The following is an 18,947-nucleotide window of genomic DNA, read 5'->3' as shown; positions in this document are numbered from 1 at the left end:
CTCTACCCCCCTCGGAAACCGATTCCACCTTCGTGGAACTTGGACCTGGTGCTTACCACACTGATGGGACCACCGTTCGAGCCCTTGGCCACGGTTCCCCTCCGCCTCCTTACAATAAAGACGACCTTTCTTCTTGCAATTATGTCAGCTTGTAGGGTGAGCGAGCTCGCGGCAGTCATGGCAACGCCACCCTGCACTGTTTTTTCCAAGGAGGCGGTAACCATACGGCTGCATCCAGCCTTTGTTCCCAAAGTTTCTTCCGAGTTTCACATCAACGAACCTATTGTTCTACCCTCGTTTTATCCAAAGCCTCATAACTCCAACGAAGAGGCGCGCCTACACCTCCTGGACGTGAGGAGGGTGCTAGCCTTCTATGTAGACAGGACCAAGTCCTTCCGGAAAACGGATAGACTCCTAGTCTCCCTCGCTCCCAAATGGAAAGGAGAGGGTCTCTCCTCGCAGAGAATCTCGAAGCACGTTGTATTCTGCATAAAAATGTGCTACGAGCTCAAAAAGACTCCTTTATCGGCCACTCCCAGGGCTCATTCCACCAGGGCGGTGGCGGCATCAACAGCCTTTTTCAAGGGCGTTGCGTTAAACGACATTTGCAGAGTGGCGACCTGGTCGTCCTACGACACCTTCGCCAAACATTACGCCCTTCACAGGGTATTCCAAGAGGATACCCGTCTCTCTGCAGCGGTCCTCTCGGGGACAAGCTGCACATAATCCGATTACCCACCTCCTATCTTGGGTTACTGCTGGGTAGTCACCTATTGTGGAGCACCCACGGGGACACTCGAAGAAGAAAGAGAAGTTACTCACCGTAGTAACGGTGGTTCTTCGAGATGTGTCCCCGTGGGTGCTCCACTACCCGCCCATCCTCCCCGCTTCGGATCTCTGTTAGTGTTTTGCAGGAGCACCCGAGGCGGTTGGTCGAGGAACTGGCGGGGACCGGATCGCGCACATGGCCAGGAGCGCGCAAGGGAGCGGCGCGCGCCGGTGCATGCGCGGTCCGGCAGAAACTGCTTGGAAGATCCGATCTGCGGCGCCGGGCAAGCCCGTCACCTATTGTGGAGCACCCACGGGGACACATCTCAAAGAACCACCATTACTACGGTGAGTAACTTCTCTTTCTAAGTCCTTACTCAATTCCTGGGAATGGAGTGTTGCCCTACTTCAAAGTTTAACTTTGAAGTAGGGTGTGTGTAGACGTTCAGCTTCAAAGTTGCTTGCTTTGAAGCTATTTTTGTTGTGTAGACACAGCCAGAATGTTTTTAAATACATTGTTTCATAATTAAACACATTTTTCACTATGGTTTCACTTCAAGATGCATTTTATTTTTAATACATGATGGGTGCGTCTACACTAGCCAGCTACTTTGAAGTAGCTGGGGCAACGTCAAAATAGCATGCGTTGCGTCTACATGCACCATGCGCTATTTCGATGTTGAAATCGATGTTAGGCAGCGAGACGTTGAAATCACTATTCCTATCGAAAGATGGGAGTAGCGCCCTACTTCAATGTTAAACGTTGAAGTAGGGCGTGTGTAGACAATCCGCGTCCCGCTACATCAAAATAGTGGGGTCCTCCATGGCGGCCATCAGCTGAGGGGTTGAGAGACTCTCTGTCCAGCCCCTGCAGGGCTCTATGGTCGCCGCCTGCAGCAGCCCTTAGCCCAGGGCTGCGGCTGCTGCTGGGGGTCCATGCTGTGTGGACGGGGTCTGCAACCGGTTGTTGGCTCTGTGTACCTTGTGCTGTGCAGGCCGGGTGTGTCTGGGAGGAGTCCTTTAAGGGAGCTGCTTGCTCTTGCCCCAGAAGGGATAGTCCAGCCTGTTACCCTGTCCACAGGCTTTGCTGGCCCCTTATTTCGACGGAGAGTGCTTGTGTGTGTGGACGCTCCGCATTTCCTTCCGGGACAGCTCCTTTTGACGTTCCCCATTGCTACGTCGATGTTGAACGTTGACGGCACCAGCCCTGGATGACGTGTAGATGATACACATCGAAGTAGCCTATTTCGAAGTAAGAACATCGAAATAAGCTACTTTGACATAGTGTGCTAGTGTAGACGTAGCCGATAGGTGAAATAATAAAATCCTGATGAACTTCATTCCTAAGGAGTGCATGTCTCATGAACTTCATTCCTAAGGAGTGCATGTCTCATAGAAAATCACTGTGTTTCTTTGAGTGATTGCTCATGTCAGTTCCAAGTAGGGGTATGCGTGCTGCATGCACAGTCATCAGGAGGTTTTTCCCCTAGCAGTACACAGTGGGTCTCTGGTGCTATTTAAGAAGCAAAGATGAGCCAAGACTTTTCTCCAACAGTTAAGTGTGGAGGAGTGCAATGATGCCTGCAGAGTGTGTTCCATGCTGGGACACTCAGCTCCTGCTCATGCAAAACTGGAGCCAGTGACTCTGGCTGCATACACAGAATGGTTGAGTCTGGTCCTGTTGGATTCCCCAGTGTGGAAGAGCCAAATGGGGAGGTTGGACCTGCCATCTTCCATGGACACATTTGAGGCTACTGCAGTCACTGGCATTGGTGGCTCGGAACTGACACCAGCACCATGCAAGGAGCCATTTCTCTTCAGGGGAAAACCAGCCATGCTTCAAGCAACTGTCCCCTACTCCTTGATGCTGCTTTCCTTGGCACCATTCTCTGGCACTGTTCTGCACAGCACCCCTGTTGTCTTCAAGATCAGACTCGACCTCTGAGTTTCAGCTGGCACCATTCTCAGCAATCCACCCTGGCCTACCCAATGGCAGGCTTTGACGCAGTGGTCTTTCTGGACCCTCCCTTGGCACCCAACAAGCCCAGGGACCCAGTACCATGTCCCTATCTGTAGCCTCAGACAGATGCCCCCCCCATCTTGATAATGAGGGAACCTCCAAGAGTATAGGAGCACAGTGCCTGACTAGGCAATGAGGCTGGTGCTGAGCCTGGCACCAAAGTTGGCATGATGATTGAAAGCAAGTTTGTCACTGAACTATGGTACTATGTCTACCTCTGGAGAAGAAGGAAGTAGGCATAGAGGGAGGAACCCCAAGAACTGGAGAGCAAGGAAGAACCTGTGCCCCTGGTGTTGTCTTCCACCTTCTCCCCAGATAAAACAGTAGTGGCTTCATCTGCCCCTTTGCTGGTGAGGCATAATAGGGGCCTCCAAGAGCTGCTTAGAATACTACCTGAAAACCTAGGTCTTCAGGTTAAGGCGAGTATCAGAAGACAAAGATCCCATGGTCACTATTCTGATGCCAGAAGAGCCATCCAGGGTAGCCTTGCCTTTGATCAAGAACATTTGCAACACCACAAAGCTGACCCAAATGAACCAATATTGAAACACTTGGAGGAGAGAGGAAGGTGATTAGGAACAGTCAACATGGATTCACCGAGGGCAAGTCATAGTTGACCAATCTAACTGCCTCCTATAATGAGGTAACTGGCTCTGTGTGTAAGGCTGATGAACCTGGGTCACTGGCAAGAGAGAATTAAACTGTGACCTTACGGGCTAAAGCCATGTGGTCTACCATATGAGCTATAAGTCAGCTGGCTCTCAGCCAAGGCTGTAGGGCAGATACTTCACTCTTCCTTGCCAAAGCTTTTGATATAGTCTCCCACTATATGCTTGCCAACAATTTAAAGAAGTAGGGTTTGGATGGTGGACTCTAATGTGGATAGAAAGCTGTCTAGATTGTTCGGCTCAACAGGTGATTCACAACTCAAGATCTAGTTGGCAGACGGTATCAAGTGTAGTGGCTCAGCTGTCGGTGCTGAAGCCAGTTTTGTTCAGCATATTCATTAAGGATCTGACAGGTGAGATGGATTGCACCCTCAGCAAATTCAGGGGTAACGTTAAGCTGAGGAGAGAGGTAGTTATGCTTGAGAGTAGGGATACAGTCCGAGAGACCGTACAGACAAATAGAGGATTGGGCCAAAGAAATCTTATGTGGTTCAACAAGGACAAGTGCAAAGTCCTGCATTTAGGATGGAAGAATCCCAAACACTCTTACAGGCTGGGGTCCAACTGACTTAGTGGCAGTTCTGCAGAAAAGGACCTGGGTATTACAGTGGATGAGAATCTAGAAAAGAGTTAACAGTGTGTCCCTATTGCCAACAGGGTGAACAGTGTATTGGGCTGCATTAATTAGGAGCATTGCCAGCGGATTGAGGGAAGTGATTATTCGGCACTGGTGTTTTCGGCACTGGCACATCTGGAGTTTTGACCCCCCCGCACTATAGAAAGGATATGGACAAATTGGAGAGAGTCCAACAGAGAGCAAAGAAAATGAAAGGGGACTGGGACACATGACTAATGAGGAAAGGCTGAGGGAACTGAATGTACTTAGTCTGCAGAAGAGGAGAATGAGGAAGGATTTGATAGTAGCCTTCAACTACATGAATGGTTGGTGAGGGGGATTCCAAAGAGGATGGAACCAGGACAGGAGTCTTCAACTGCCAGCTCCAGAGCTGCATGCAGCTCTTTAAGGACTTCTTTGAGGCTCCCGACGCTATAAATGCAAAGTAAAACAAACTCTCCTGATTATATTCAGTAAGTGGTGAATGTCTAAAACCCCAACAGTGACCAACTCAGATCTAAACAGCAAATGATAAGTGATCTCAAAACTTTGGATAACTCCCCCTTTAGTATGTGGGACATGATATTATATCTGTGTTTTGATTGAGTTGCTAATGAGGGCTTAATTTTAAAAAGAAAAAGGAAGCTTGAAGCATTCCTGCTGTAAGGGCAACATGCATTTTCAGAAAGAAAACCGAAATTAAACATGAAGGAAAATTGGCATAATTAAAGTGGAGTTGGAGTGGCTTCAAAAAAGAGGAAAATGGAAGATGAAACAGAATTTCAAACTGAATGGACCCAATCCTTCACATTTATATTAAGTTCATCTGGGCTCCCTTTATGGCTCAGTTGCAGTGAGAAATTTGTCAGCAACAAAAAAATGCAATGACTTTTGCTGAATGGTATCCAACTAGAGGCGCCAAAAAAAAGCCATGGAGGAGCTGCTATGCAAAGCAGAGCAAAATATGAACTCATTTGCTGGATGTGTGAAATCAACAAGTACTATAACTGAGGGAAGTTTTGTGGCAACTCGAGATTGTGAAACAAGAAAAGCTGTTCATGGGTGGCAAATATATAAGAGTGTGCTTTATCAAAGCATCAGAATAGCTGTACAATGATTTAAAAAATAAAATTGTTCAGAATCTAATGTCCTCCAGAGAGAGAGAAGGTTCGGGAATGAAGATCAGGAAGACAGTGATACAAACGCACATAAAGTGTGAGGAAATAGAATGTGTAAAAATTTGTGAAAGTCCTGCAGTAAACATTATCACATTACAAATGATTGTGTATGCCCTGTTCTTAAAATAGGGGTTACAGAAAGTATGGTTTGACATTATTCATTAAGGATCATCTCGTATTCACATGCATTGAGGCTCTTGAATTATTTGAGTTTTTTACCTAATTCAAAAAGAAAAAAAAAAAAGGAAAAAGGCTCTTGCTATTTTGGTTCCGACCCCTGGGCTAGACATTCAGAAAAAGGTGAATGTAAGCTAGTGCACCCATAAGAGACTGTATAGTTGGGAGCAGGGATCTAGATGCTGCCAGCACCTAAGCTCCACGGCCACAGCACTCCCAGGCTTCAGACCCATTGCTTGTGCACAGCCAGGCACCGCATTCTACGCTGCTTTGGCCAGCCTCCCCCACTCCCACCTCTCCTGGAGATCTGGTGACTGGGCAGAGTGGTCTCTGCTGCCCTTTTGCTTGGTTAGTCGGGCAAGAATGGTCCCCACTACCTGCGGGATCCAGTACCCAGACTAGCATGGTCTCTCCTGTTCTGGAGATCCAGCAGCTGGGCAAGTGTGCTCCCCGCTGCCCTGCAGATCTGGCGGCCATGCTGGGCAAGCACGGTCTCCACTATCCCAGGGGCCCAGTGGCTGGGCAAGCACGGTCCCATCTGTTCTGGGGATCTGGTGGCCAGCCAGCATGGTGCCGGCCATCCTAGTGCTTGGGCATCCAGGTAAGCATATTCCCCACCACCCTGGGATCCAGTGGCTGGAGCAGGCAAGCGCAGTTCCTGCCACCCCAGGGATGGCTCTGGTGGCTAGGCAAGCCACAGCCCCCTCTGTCCTGAGGATGCATTGGCCAGGCAATGCAGTGGCCCGCCGTCCTACTGCTTGGGCATCCAGGCAAGCACGGTCCCCACCACTGGGGATACCATAACTGGGCATGCATGGGCCCTACCACTGCAAGGATCTGGTGGCTGGCCAAGCATGGTTCCCACCACTCTAGGGATGTGGCACCTGGGCAAGTGTAGTTCCTGCTGCCCCACCCAGCCCTGGGGATCTGGTGCTGAGCAGTGCAGTGGCTGCACTCTCATCCCTGAGCTCCCCACACACAACCCCCACCCCCTGCCCTGAACCTCTCTCCACACCCCAGTCCTTTGCTCTGATACAGACCACTGCCCTGACTCCTGCACCTCTCCACATCCCCAGCTCTTGCCCTGAGTGCCTCACAGCCCCCTGACCTGAGCTTTCTCTCTCTCACGCACACACACCCTCACCACACTTTATCCCACAATTAATTTTTTTACAGTTACTGTCCTATGGCAAACCCATCCCCACAAACTCTTGTCCTGCCCACCCCCTTAGAACCCACACAAATTTAAGTTACTTTCACCTCTGCATTAGGTGAATATTCCTAACTGTACAGATAGTTAAGAACTGGAACAAATTACTTGGGAAGGTTGTAGTACTTGTTGTCATTGGAAGTTTTCAGGAATAGGTTAGATAAATATCAGTCAGAGATGGACTCTAGCTAATACTTAGTTATGCCTCAGTGCAGGGAACTGGACTAGATGACCTTAGGATGTCCCTTCCAGTCCCACATTTCTGTGATTTCTATTAACTAGCTTAACTATTTTAGTTTTAAACAGCATTCCTTATCAGGGACAATCACATTTTGTGCTTAACTAGTTTTCAGTATCTGTTATATTTGTAAATCCACTGTGCATGACAAGTCAAACACTGATTTTCTTTCTTTCTTTCTTTCTTTCTTTCAGTATGCCTGTACATGTGACTCACTGCCCTTATACATAAATAGTAGTACGACAAAATTCCAGACGCATTAAAATAATCATTCAAATGGGAGCTTAGCTAGCCATCAATGAAAACATCCATTCCACCCTTTCATCCTTCTGGGAAGCCTACTCTGAACAGTGTTCCCTATAAGCTGAGCACTTGGGCGGCTGCCTAGGAGAGACTCAGAGGTGCCAGCCAGCTGATTAGCAGAGCACCCATAGCTACCCACAGTGGGCAGCCTCTGTTTCTACCAGTCACACACACACTGGTCCACAAAACAATATTTATTCTGCCCATGGATGGAAAAATTTGGAAGGAATACAGACTCTGAGCCTTCTTCAAAATACCCATGAAACACACACCTTTTCAGCCTTCCAGGAAGGTCACCGAATATGGGCTATATCAAACTGGATGAGAAACCAGTACCAGACCCCTCCAGGGGGATACCTTTTCAGCAGTCTCTTCTCTTTTAAAATGAGGGGTATCAAGCTCAGGCACCATTATTTACTGCAGCTCTAGCAGCATCTTATTGTATTAAAGGCCTTCAAAGCACATTACAAACATATATTAATTAGTATCAGAGGGGTAGCCGTATTAGTCTGTATGTGCAAAAACAAGAAGTCCTGTGACACCTTTTCGACTAACAGATATATTGGAGCACAAGCTTTTCTGGGTAAAGACCTTCTTCATCAGATGATGAAGCAGATCTTTGCCCACAAAAGCTTATGCTCCAAAATATCTGTTGGTCTATAAGGTGCCACACGACTTCTTGTTATATAGTAATTAAACCTGTCAGATTGGCTCCTAAGGCTTGGACTGAGCCTATATCACGAATACATATTTCTAGATGCTTACATGGCCCTTGCTTTGTGGTATCTGAGCACCCATTGTTGATGGGAATGAATACAATCCCCCACAAACATGGAAAGTTTTACTATTTTTGGTTCTCTGTGTCTTAAATATTGAGTCTGTTCTGGTATGGCTATGGTCTGAAGAAGTGGGTCTGTCCCACGAAAGCTCACCTAATAAATTATTTGGTTAGTCTTCAAAGTGCTACTTGACTGTGTTTTTGTTTTGATAGTATATAGACTAGCACGGCTTTCTCTCTGTTACTCTTCCACAGACACAGGTTTGTGTTGTGTTCTGCAGAAATAACTATATTATTTCTGATATATTAACTGTGAATTGCTTCTGTTTTTTCATAATAGATTCAGACTAAGAGTGTGTCCCAGTGTGTTGAATATTACTATATCTGGAAAAAAATAATAAAATTTGACTTCAGTCGACCAAAAGTAAGTGATAGAAGGTTCAAAGAAGAGAGGAGGATGAGGTTAAAAAGACTGAAGAAAAGGTAGAAAAAGACTGCTTGGGGAATCTGTCTGAATTTCACATCTTTAATTTAAAGATTGTCCATTGCCTGAGGAGATGTGGAGTTCATGTATGCAGCAAGCTCTTTTCAGGAAACACTTGTTATTTAATATTCTGTTGCTAACCTTGTTTAACTTGAAGAGAACTATGGAATAATATTGCAAAAAATCACAAACCATGTTCAATAGTTAGCATGTTGTACCATGCCTAGCATTTCCCCTTACTCCTGTAGGGTAATTCTGTAACAATATTTGCTCTTGACTTCATGATACCATTGCTAATTAAAACAAGAAAATTAAGATAACTCTGAGCTCTTAATTAGCCATCTAAAATAATCCCTAGATTCTTGTTAGTATTGCTGTCAGCATGAAACTTGTCAGTGCTGAAATTGCAGTGGCATCTTTTGACATGCCAGTGTTCTGCAAAAACCCGTCAGGTACGATACGCAGAGCACAGTCACTGCTGAACTGCTTCATAGCAGCAAATGGGGAATAAGATTTACCAAAAAGAATTTGCAGCAGAAACCTGATGAGCACATAGCTTCAATGCACTATGCACCCAATTTTTAAAGGTGTTAGTATGCCTAGTTGAATTTTCAGAAACACCAAGACACACATTGCCCATTAATTTCAATGGATAGTAGATTGCTAGGTACTTTTGAAAAGTCAAATATGTTCCTAAATACCCTTAAAAATCTGGCCCCAAATGTTAGTTATATTTATGGCTCTATGTCCATTTAACTGATTTTTCATTTGAGGACATTGCAGTTTCACCTAATATAGGTAACTTGTAATTTACTAGATCTGTGGGGTTTTTTTCGCAATTCATTTACAGGAGTTTATTTTTTTATGGTTATTCAGCGTTCAAAGCAGTTCACGGGGCAAATTCATGTTTGGTATAAATATATTCACATCAGTGTGATTGTGTATATTAATCTGGTGCATGGAAAATGTAGCCTTTAACCAAGGGTTCTTTAAATCTGGTTCCTGTTCATTAGATCTGGATGTAAGGCAGAATTTATGCTTTTAGCTCTGGTATCAGGGCTTTATGAATACCAACCCCAAAGGTAAACAGCAACAGAAAAAGAGAGTCTGTGGAAATGGCGCTAGACTATAGGATCAGTAGTATCTTCACTCCAAGCAAATGGTAATCAGAAGGGTCAGATTTACCCCACAGAACCCTAAAAAGATGAATATTAAATATAGAAACGATTCCTTTATCCTGATGAGGAAGACAACAGAAGACTTGGAGTTGTATTCTCAATGGATTTCTGCCAGTTTGCACCAGCAGAGGATTGTGCCCACTAACCTTAACCTATCACCATGATGGTCCATCGTGATGGTTGGCCTTCTCTAGAACCATTTGAACTCAATGGAAAGACCCCCTTTGGTATCAGTGCCTTTGGGTCAGAGGTGTGTGTGTGAGAGCGAGAGAGAATCATATGAAATCCCATGCTCCTCTAGCATACCCCCTTTTTTTTTCCAAATGTTTTATACCCCTCAGACACGTTGGAGAAACAAGGTGGGAAATTGTAATGTTATTGGGTCCAGTCCTACAATGGTGCTGAGCCCCTTTCACTGCCTGTGGATTTTAGTGAGAATTAAGTGTTCTTTAAACGTTACAGAAGGCACTCAGACCCTTTCAGGATCAGGCCTTTAAATTATAATTCAGGGTCAGCTTTGTAGTGTTCTGGATTTGATGCACTCTGGCAGTCGAGGCATTTTAGAGGTGTCTGAACTAGGTTTTTTTGGCAAGTGTTACCCACAGCTGTTAGCACTGGGTCAGCTCTAGTGGCATTAGCAATGATGGGTATACTACTATAGACAGGGCTCTGTGTAGGGCATTGTTGTCTGACCCTGCTTAAAGCAAGTTTACTTGACATGGTTCTTGAAATGTTGGTGGCTGTCAGTGCCTTGAAAACACCAGCACTCCTCCATTGTTACCGCTGGTAGAGCTAGGCTGTCACAGGCTCTGGTGCCAAAAATACTAGTGTAGGCAAGATGTTAGGCCCCAGGTCAGGAACACATTGAAGTACATGTCTACATCTGTTTGTGTTTGAGAAAGCATTTAAATATGAGCTTAACTTTAAACGTGGCTTAGGTCCCATTGAGCCTGATTCTCATTTACGCTGTGGTCCTTTTAAAGTTCCAGAGCAATGTAAAGAGCCTTGGCTGTAAACAAGAACCAAGTCCATTCTTCTTGATGCTGATATCCACAGATCAAATACAATGAGTACTTTAACCTGTTTGCAGCTTGGGGGTGGAACAAAGGCTGCCAGTCCCTGGAAGAAGGGAATGGCCCACCTCAAGTTCTCCAGCTTTTTTTGCCTGTGATTCCCCTGGCCTCACTTCTGCAGATTTGCTGAGGGAAATTTCAAACTTCATTTCACATTTTAGGATGAACTATTGGTCTTAACAAAACAAACCAGCGGTCATGTAGCACTTTAAAGACCAACAAAATAACGTATTATGTGATGAGCTTTCATGGGGTAGATGCACTTCTTCACATCTGGAAACTGGGCTTAACAGTCTGTCTGTGTAATTCCCTATCATGTCCCAGGACTTCCCTGCATTTTTGGGGGAAACTGTGCCAATCACTCTACTTCCCCTTTTGAGGTATTGGGTCCCTGGAGGCTCCAGGGAGGGAATTAGGATGAGAAAAGCCAAAAGAAGGGTTTGTGTCTCTTGCATCTCCCCTTACAGGCATCCCTCTGAAGAATTTGTCCAGCCTCGTGGGCAGAGAGTAGGTTCCCTCGTAGCTCAGGCCAGGTGAATTGCCTCAACCTGTCATCCCATAACAGGAAAAAAGAAGGCAGGATTAGAAAAGAATTGGTTCTGAGGTAGCCACTTCCCCACCTCCACATTTCTATGATAGAACCCATGTTGAAGGGGTAGTGTGCCAGATCTAAATCAGCTGCCAAGCCTCTGATTATAGAACTCAGCTGCACACTCTTCTCCCCCTTCACTTCCCTATGAGTCATAGATGGAGAGCACTGGACACAGCATAGAAGCTACCAACACCTATAAGAGGCCTTTGGGTCCAGCTCCTTTCCCCTGCAGCCCCTCTCTGTAAAGCTCCTACGATCCTGCCACCCAGAGGATGCCATCTCACATCCCAGGCTGGGGCCTGCAGGAGAAACACAGACCTATTCAGACAATATGGATCCCGTGCAACCCAGAGAGCCTGCTGGAACACCCATCTTGATGCTTTCCTGAATAACCATGTGGGGAAGGAGAGACAAACAGATTCAGCGTATTTGAGGACAGAGGGATTGCTAGCTACTGGAAACATTTTCAAAGTAATTTAAGAAAAACAGCTTTCTATTATCCTGTCTGTGACAACTGTCTTAACTGGATGTGGAGTATTTCTCAACTGCCAGGGACTGACAGATTTGGTTCTGCCACTAAGCTGCAAACAGGTTAAAATCACTATTGTAATGAAGCTTTTAGAATGAACAGGTAATTCAATGAAAGATCTTCTTATTATTCGCTGGAAGGAAATATTCAGGTAAGCATGGATACATTCTCCTGTTGACTTCAGTGGGTCTGGAGTTGAGAGATGTTGCATTGTCTCATAATGTAAAAAGTCTCATGGGGTAGTCATGTTAGTCTGTAACTTTAAAAACAATAAGCAGGCCTGTGGCATCTTAGTGACTAACACATTTATTAGGTCATGAGTTTTTGTGGGTAAAACCATGAAAGCTCATGACCTAATAAATTTGTTAGTCTCTAAGATGTCACAGGATTGCTTGTTGCATCATAATGTGTATGTGTGCAAGCACATTCGTGCAGCTTTTAAAAAGTGCATAGCTCATTTTATTTTACTTCATTTCCTTTAAACTGTCCAACCACAATACAAATCTTTCTGAAGAGGGGGAAAGAATACTATTTTAACAAATACTCCATACTTCGTAGATTGCATGCAGTCCAAAGAAAATGGATCATTATTTACCTAGACATGACATGAAGATAAAGTCAAAGAAGTACAAAAAGCCATCACACAAGACATACAGTCCAGTCTGCAGTCAGAGGAGAACACCAGACCAGTCTGGGAGCACAGACTATCAGGGTGCATTTCCATGTAAAGAGTGTGAAAGGTATAAGCTACATTATTAATCTTGCTTTGTTCAGTGATTTCCAAATGTCTGATTAATTCAGTTTGTACTTATAAATAAATCTTTCTTAATTAAAGGAGCACCAACTATTTTAAAATATAATTGTTTTTTAAACAAGTTAAGTGCATGGTGCCTTTCTCCCTGAGCCTCCCTAGCCACTTTGTGTGATTTTATGACTATATATAACTTTTTAAAGTATCTTTTCTCCTCCATTTCACCATGAAAGACTTCCAACAAATGGGAAGTTGGCAAAAGTGAGACAACAAAAATGACTGTGCACAAAGTAAAAAAAAAAAAAAAAGAGAGAGAGAGAGAAAAATAAAGGAAAAATGTTTTCTTTCTCTAATCTCTTTCATTTTGTATTGTTAGCTGTTATTTCTAAATGATAAAGGCAAAATGGTTTCGGGCAAAAACATGATATTTTAGAAGGTTGCTTATGTCACTTTCATTTAATGAACCCTGGGGTACACGTACACTAGGAAATTAGGTCAAATTTGTTAAAGGTGATTTTTAGCACCCGATTTTGTAAAGTCAAGGTTACATATTCACACCAGCACATGAAATCAATGGAGTGTGTTCTTGTTAGGGTGGGCTGCTTTGCCTTAATCAGCAGTGCACTATGGGTAACAGTCCCACAGTTCCTGATGTCCCCTTGCATTATGGGTAAAGGTGTCAGTGTCTGATGGGACAAAAAAGTGCCATGAGTGGTTCTGGATGTGTGTTGCCAGCCTTACATAGTGCACTTCTCCCGCTCCCCTTGGAAAGCAACAGCAAGTGTTTTTGCCCCCTTTTCATATCTGTGCAGATGCCATTACAAGGCTAGCATGGAGCCTGCCCTGCTTCAAGTTGGTGTGGCACGTATTGTGAGTACTATATGCATTGTGCTGCAGTATGTGCAGAGCCTAAACATCTTTCAGCCTGATGAAGACTCTGAGGAGGACATGGACATGAGAGCATGGACATACAGAAATGTGAAGTACTGGAGAGAGAAGGAAAGGGAAGATGTTGGCTGCACTCAATGCTTTGCACATAATGGAATGCCCATTGTGCTGTGAAAAAAGCTCAGACTGGTGCAACTTCTTATTTTGCAGGTATGGAGTAATCAGCAGTGGCTACAAAACTTCCATATGCACCAGGCTGCTTTCATGGAATTTCATGAATTGCTTTTCTTGCCACAAAGCACAGCAATACCAAAATGAGACCTACTCTGACAGTTCAGATGCGAGTAGCAATAGCTTTGTGGAAACTTGCAATGCCAGACAATGGACAATCGATTCCAAATGGGTAAATGTGCAGTGGAGGCTGCTGTGATACATGTAACCAAGACAATCAATACCATTCTGCTATGAAAGATGGTGACTCTGGGAAATGTGCAGGATGTACTGGACAGTTGTGCTGTGAAGGCGTTCCCTAACTGCTGTGGGGCGATAGAAGGAACATACATCACTATCTTGGCACCAGACTACCGTGTCACAAAAGTACATAAACCATAAGGGGTACTTCTGCATGGTGTTGAAGGCATTGGTGGATCACAAAGGTTTCACCAACATCAGTGTGGGATGATCAGGAAATGTGCATGATGTGCGCATCTTTAGGAACTCTGATCTCTTCAGAAAGCTGCAGAATGGAATTTTCATCCCAGACCAGAAAATCGTTATTTGAGACGTGACGATGCTAATGCTGATCCTGGGAGATCCAGCTTACCCTGTGCTCCCTTGGCTTATGAAGCCGTACACAGGCAGCCTGGACTGCAGTAACAAGCAGTTCAGCTACAGACTGAGCAAGTGCAGAATGGTAGTAGAATGCGCATTTGGTTGTTTAAAAGCCAGGCTCAGAAGCCTGCTCATTTGGTTAGACCTCAGTAAAAGCAATATTCCAGTCTTGGTGGCACACAGTTGTGTGCTCCATAAGTTATGTGAAGGTGAGGGGGAAAACACCATGCCAGGCTACTGGGCTGAGGCAGATCACCTGGACGCTAATTATGAGCAGCCAGACACCAGAGAAATAAGAAGAGCACAGTGAGGGCACTGCTAATTGACAAGACTGCAACATGATGTAAACCCAGGGTAGTGAATTCAGTCCTTGAGGAGGCCATTTACGTTCTAGGCAAATAGATTTTAAAAAAATCTACCAGGGATTGTGCTTGGTACTACCAAGAGGGCAGGGGACTGGACTCAATGACCTCTCAAGGTCCCTTCCAGTTCTATGAGATATGTATGTATGTATGACGATTACGTCTCTCGCTGTAAGGAGGTGCCCCTGTATGATGTGTGCTGGTCTGTAACTCCTGCAAACCTACCCCCATGCAACACAAGCAATAAACACACTGATTTTTCAAGCTTTATCATTTTTATTCGGGGGACAGTAAAGTAGATCATGACAGGGGCTTTGGGTGGGGAGCAAGCAATGGCAAGAGGGGTTTTGCCATCATCAGTGGAGGGAATGTCAGCATTCTGCTCTGAGAAGTGTCCCTGGGAGTGGAATGCAAAGCTGCGCTTGACCTCCCCAGGTCCAGTTGGAGGAGGGCACAGAACATGGTGAGGAGTACATGTCATTCTTCATGGTGTGCGCTTGTACCAAGCACCTCAGCAGCTCTGTTTGCTGCCTCATCAGCTGCAACGTCGTCTCCTGGGTCTGGACTTCAGGCTCCCTGAGTGTTCTGTCCTCCTGATCTGCCCTCCTCTCCTCCTGCATGGTTCTCCTCTGGGCATTTAACTGTGCCCTGTCTGTGCAAGTGGCTTGCATGTGCTCTAGGAACATATTTTCCTGCATTAGTTTTCTCCTTCAGATCTGTGCCAGTTTAACAGCTGGAAAGGGATAGAACAGTGGTCAGAGAGCATGCTCTTGAGCACACTGCAACGAAACATAAGAGAAGGCCGAATATTAGGGAGATACATTTACTGTAGATAAGTTTCACAACACACAGAGGAATTTAATGAAAGAGCCTCTGTGGCACACAATAGGGATGCATTATGTACAAGGACCAGTTTTGGCTTTTAAGCATCTTCTGTGTAGCAGATCTTAAGTGACGTGCTTGACTTGGTTTGCTTCCAGTTATGATAAGGCACAGATTTCCCCAGAGGTACAGGGAAGGGAAGTGAGGCAGGCATGATAGTCTGGCTTTTGCTGTTGGGGCTGTGTGTTCCCCTCACTCTTGGCTGGGACAGTGAAAGTTTCCCTTCCCTCAGCAGCCTGGGTGAGGGGGCAGACATGGCAGTGCAGCTTGTGCTTTCCTCCTTGTGGCTATGTGGATGGCTCTCATGGTAGCTGAGTGCTTTTTCTGCCCACTCTGCTGGGACAGTGACAGTTCCCCTTCCCCCAGGAACCCAAGGAGGGTGTAGACATGGCAGTGTGGCTTGTGCTTTCTGCCTTGTAGCTGTCTGCGTGGTTCTCATGGTTTCTGCATGCACCCCTCTCCCTACTGATGCTCGGTGGTGAAATGACACCAGATTACTGACTAGTGGTTTGGAGAGGAAAGATGTCCTATCCTGGAGTTTGGAATAAGGCAGTCATCCCCAAAAACCTTGTGAGAAGAATTAAAGCATGCCTGTCTGAGAGCTTTATGGAGATGTGCAGGGAGGATTAGCGCTCCGTACCCAGATACATGAACAAGTCGTTCCGGAGGTTCTGGGCTGTCTCAGAACAGTGCCAGCCACATATCATACCCAATTGCCTTAACCCACTTGTAGCATGATTAAAAATGAGAACTCACCAGAGGTACCCTCCTAGCCATCAGGGTCTGGCTGTGAAACATCCTGGGAGGAGAGGATGAGATCTAAAGTTACAAAAAAGAATTCCTGGCTTTTGGTGGGATCAGCTGCTCTGTTCACTTGCTGACCAGTGTCATCGTCCTCCTCTTCTTCATCCTCCACGTCTTTCTTTCTGTTGCCAGAAACTGCATGAGAAATTTCATGGATGGTATCCACAGACTGTTTGGAGACGGGGGTTGCCTGCCTTCCCCTGAATCCTATGCAGCTGCTGATAGAAGTGGCACGTTTATGGTGGGGACCCAGAATGTCCATTTGCTTTCTTTGTCTTTTGGTACTTCTGCCTTACCATCTTCATTTTCATGCAGCACTGCTGAATGTCCCTGGTGTATTCTTTTTCCACCAGATCTTAGGATACATGTCTGCATTTCTTTTGTAGTTTTGCCAGCAAAGCTTCATCCTGCCACACAACAATAAGGCCCTGGATGTGCCACGCTGGAACTTGGGTGCGACTCTGGGAATTCAAGGCTGCATGTGCTGCTGAAGTGTGCTGTCTGCTCCACTCACCACACTGGCCAAATAGGAAATAAAATTCAAACTTTCCCAGGTCGTTTCCTGAACACCTGAAGAGTCACAGAGCTGAAAGTGGCGGCCAGAGTGGTCACGTTGGGGCACTGTGGGACACCTCCAGGAGGCCAAGAATGTCGAATTTCACAATGCTCCCTCCATCTGTACTACCTAAAGTCGACCATGCAAGCTTGATTCTGGTGTTACTCCAAAAGTCTACCTTAGGAGCTCTTACAGGTAGCAGAATGGACTCTGTAGTGTGGACTGATTGTTTAGGAAATCGACCTAAGTCAGCTAAATTTGACCTAATCTCCTAGTGTAGACCAGGTCCTTGAGCTGTAGATTCATGGCTCATTTTATCTGCAGGCTAATCCTTACATATTTAATGAAATGTGGGTTTTTAGCTCTATGGCTGCCACTGATATTGTGGGAGAATCATATGACTAAGGTGAAGTAGGTCTTTCAGCTGTTGCCCAACACATCCATGATTATCTCTGTTGTCTTGTAGGTCTAATTCCTTATCTGTTTTCACTACAAAACAAGTGTCTCTTTTACCATAGTGCAACATGACTTGTAGGTCCTGTTTAGGGCATGTGGGAACTGTCCTGGAAAAGAAGAGAGAACAATACAGCTAAGTACTGAGGGGGAAGTATACCAAGCAGTGCTGTAGGGCAGGATTGAGGTGCAATTGCAGACCTACCCACAGAAGCTTCCATAATACTAACCTCAGCATATGCTGGGCCCTTACTTCCATGCGTACCGCACACCAAAAAATTAAGGGAAAAACTAAATGGAGTCTCTTCTGATTTTTACATGGGAAAAGCTGTTATATGGGACTACCATTCTGTTTAGCTTCCTTAAGAAAACTAACAACTGGCCCTTGTTTTCTGTCAACTTGTAGGGTGTTCAACAAGATAAAAAGTCGGAATGCTCATATGAAATGTCACCGCGTGCAGGAGCATATGGAGCCACTGATAAATATTAAATGGCCCATAAAACATTAAAAAATGAGCCAAAGATGAAAGAAACAAACTCAGACATTGATCTTCTCCAATGGTAACTGCGATTTCAGGGTACCGGTGGTAATCTTATCTAAGCATGGAAAAAAGTAAATGGTTTTGAGCATGTGATCAGCTTTGAGCAGAGTTAGCTGACATGATAGCTGCCCAACCCACACTTCAGCTTATACCATTGTTGGCACTGCCAAAAAAATACTCACTGTTTTTTCTAGTTAAAGAAGCATCAGATGAGTCTGGAGAGAAACCTCCACTTGACAGTACAGAAAGGAGAGTTGTAACTGTTTGTATACAGTAGGATGCCAAAGCCTGCTTGGGTGTTTTTAGCATTTAGCACCAAAATAACATTGTTGGTGCCAGGTATAACTAAAAAGAAACATTAAGGTATTAAATGCTCTTTACTTATATTAACACAGTAAGAACGTGTATGTTCAATTAAGTATGCATACCTGGCATTAAATTACAATTATGCATTTTTGAAAAAATATATAGTTGTTAATGACTGCAAAATAGCTGTTTTACAAATTTGAGAGGCTCTGTATTTCTACTATAGTTCAATAAAAAAGCTCTCTTGCCTCCATTTAAAAATAAAAGTTGGATGTGGATTGCTTTTTTTTCTTACCATCAGTTTATGGGTTCAGTTGCTGTTAGAAAAGGTCAGAATAGGAGAATCAATGAGGAATTGCCATTGTATTTAATCTGTCTTTTGATGGAAAATGATGGTCATGCCCTGCATTTCAGATTTCATATGTAGTCCTGTGATGATCTGTGTAGTGCTTTTTGTGTGTACTCACTTCATAGCTTATTAAATTGGGTTTTTGAGCTCTGGTTGTAAAAGTTGTCATACTGCCTTTAATGGTTATTTCAAAACTGGTTGCACCATGTTAATGGAGCAGAACACGGACATCAGATTTGAAAGTACCAGTCTTATTTAACTTAACAAAGAGACTGTGATGGGAAGATTTGATTCCAGTCTGTGGGTGCATAGATGGGAACAAATATTTAATAATGGGCTCTTCAGTCTTGCAGAGAAAGGCATAATATGATCCAGGGTCTATGAGTTGACTGAAAGTAGGCAACTCAGACT

The 18,947-nt window shown here is 44.8% G+C and overlaps 1 protein-coding gene across 1 annotated transcript in view; it reads left to right on the top strand.

Moving 5' to 3' along the window:
- The window catches only part of ZNF541 (zinc finger protein 541), a 97,978-nt gene extending 79,752 nt beyond the window's left edge, over nucleotides 1-18,226 (top strand). Inside the window, exons 13-15 of the mRNA XM_075016654.1 lie at nucleotides 8,297-8,380; nucleotides 12,371-12,552; nucleotides 17,746-18,226. Coding sequence (XP_074872755.1) covers nucleotides 8,297-8,380; nucleotides 12,371-12,552; nucleotides 17,746-17,848 — 369 coding nt within the window. The 3' untranslated portion in view covers nucleotides 17,849-18,226. The remainder of the gene's footprint in view (nucleotides 1-8,296; nucleotides 8,381-12,370; nucleotides 12,553-17,745) is intronic.
- The last annotated feature ends 721 nt before the right edge of the window (nucleotides 18,227-18,947 follow it).

Source organism: Carettochelys insculpta, chromosome 22 (genome assembly GCF_033958435.1).
Source record: "Carettochelys insculpta isolate YL-2023 chromosome 22, ASM3395843v1, whole genome shotgun sequence".
Classification (NCBI taxonomy): domain Eukaryota; kingdom Metazoa; phylum Chordata; order Testudines; family Carettochelyidae; genus Carettochelys; species Carettochelys insculpta.
The sequence above is the reverse complement of the archived record's forward strand: the minus strand, read 5'-3'. Positions and strand labels throughout refer to the sequence as shown.